The 2,128-nt window shown below is 39.5% G+C and overlaps 1 protein-coding gene across 1 annotated transcript in view; it reads right to left on the minus strand.

Annotated features, from left to right (window-relative positions):
* Positions 1-1,228, minus strand: part of LOC105136366 (Subtilase family protein) — a 3,526-nt gene extending 2,298 nt beyond the window's left edge. The window contains exon 1 of the mRNA XM_011041676.1: positions 4-1,228. Within this exon, the coding sequence (XP_011039978.1) occupies positions 4-1,121 (1,118 nt within the window). The 5' untranslated portion in view covers positions 1,122-1,228. The remainder of the gene's footprint in view (positions 1-3) is intronic.
* Between the last annotated feature and the right edge of the window lie 900 nt (positions 1,229-2,128).

The raw sequence follows: 2,128 nt of genomic DNA on the forward strand, positions 1-2,128 counted from the left end.
ATTCCTGCTCCGCTATACAAAGAAACACCAGCGAACCGTTTCTTATTTCCCATTACAGCATAAGCGGGAAAATCCCGGTCCAAAGTTCCAGCACCAACGGTCATGATCCAAGGAGCCACATTTGCGAGTGAAGCTATATTAGGCCCACTGTTACCAGCCGAGCAAGACACGAAGATGCCTCTCTCCATCGCCGTAAAAGCACCTATTGCAATCGTATCGCGATAATAAGGAGCCGATCCGCCACCAAGAGAAAGGGACATGACATCCACTCCATCTTCAATTGCCCGATCCATTCCTGCCAGAATGTCTGAACCAAAACAACCAGATGTCCAGCAAACCTTGTAAGAAGCAACACGCGCGCGGGTGGCCATTCCACGCGCCGTGCCGCTAGCATACCCAAGTAAACTCGCATTAGCCACTAGAGACCCGGCAGCTGTGCTTGCAGTGTGAGTGCCGTGCCCGTCTTGGTCACGCGGAGATTCGATCTCTTTAGGCTTTTTTAAGAAACTTCTACCACCAGATGCCATATGGTATCCCTTTGAAAAATATCGAGCGCCTATCAGCTTCTTGTTGCAGAGTTTGGGGCTGAAATCAGGGCCAGACTCACATGCTCCCTTCCATCGAGTCGGGATCTCGGGCATTCCCGAATCATAAAAAGATTTCGATTCGGGCCAGATCCCAGTATCGAGAACACCTACAATAACATCATTTGATGATTGATTAATGCCCATGGCGTGATGTCCATCTAAGAGTCCTAAGTCAGTATTAAGGCCCAAAAAAGCAGGAGTGCGAGTGGTGTGGAGGGAGTAAAGAGTGTCTTCGTAAACATCGACGACAGATTGAGATTGTTTCAAGAATTCAACTTCTTCGTCACTGAGGGAGGCAGCAAAGCCGTCAAATGCATTGGTGTAAGTGTAGAGGAGGGAGTCAGGAGTGGAAGTAACGGATTGGAGGCTTGCAGTGTACCAGTCATGGTGGGTTGGGAAGGAGTCTGGTTTTGTGTTGTGTTTCATGTGAACTATGTAGGTTTGTTTCGCGGTGATGGAGATGGAGAGGGAAAGGGACAGAAGGAGGGGGAGGACAGCGAGCGGCCAAACCCCGGCCATGGAGGAGGAACCCATGTGGCTGTGATGGTCAGAGTGAACAGGATAAATTTTAAAAGGAGAAGGGAAAGTGGGAAAAGATGGGCTTGCTGTACAGGCAGCCACTGTCACGGAGATTATAGGACCAGTGTCGGTTATAAAAAGCATCGGGGTTGCAAATCAGGCTTCTAAGATTCATTTATTACACAAATGCCATTTCAGAGAAATAAAATCTACAGAAATGGGTGGGGGTCCATGTGGACAGTTGGAACCCATGCTTATTTGGCAATTAAACTGTCTCCCATTCCTCTTTGTTTGTACCATGTCGTCTGCCAGCATAGGCATGGGCTAGTCTATACCGTGAGCTGGGCTAGTCTATACTGTCGCCCATTTTAGTCGAGATTTCATATTTCATTGTTATTTTAATTAAATGGCTGATTTCATGTTTGAATGTTACATTTTTTCAAGGTTCCTTCCATATTTTGCATATATAAATAACAAAATAACTTAAATACCATCAACTTCAATAACATTTAGCCTCAACTAATTAATTTTAATTTTAAATAATAAAATTTAATATATCATAATTTTAATTCATCGTCTAAAAAGCTTGGATTTAATTTAGTTTTTCTGGACATGAAAAGGATATTTTAAAACTACTAGTATATTTTTACACAAAAAAATAGTATTTATGCTGCTAGTTCTTTTCAGAAATTAAATGAAAATTTTTGGATGAATAATTAACATAATGCTATTAAATTTGAATTTTGTTTTTTCCTTTTTGATATTAAAATTAATCCTATAAAACATAAAAATAATCAATTAAGTTGAAGAGTATTGATATTGAGGGTGTTTAAGTTATTATTATTATTATTATTATATATATATAGAGAGAGAGAGAGAGGATTTTGAAAAAAATAATAAAAGTACATGATTTTAATTATATCAAAGTATAAAAAAGTCAAATTAAAAATTAAAAATATATAAAATTAATATTCAAGTAATGTAAAATTCTAGAATAATAAAATCAATCCTAATTCTAAGGT

The sequence above is a fragment of the Populus euphratica genome, unplaced genomic scaffold, assembly GCF_000495115.2.
Source record: "Populus euphratica unplaced genomic scaffold, PopEup_1.0 scaffold53.1, whole genome shotgun sequence".
Lineage (NCBI taxonomy): Eukaryota > Viridiplantae > Streptophyta > Magnoliopsida > Malpighiales > Salicaceae > Populus > Populus euphratica.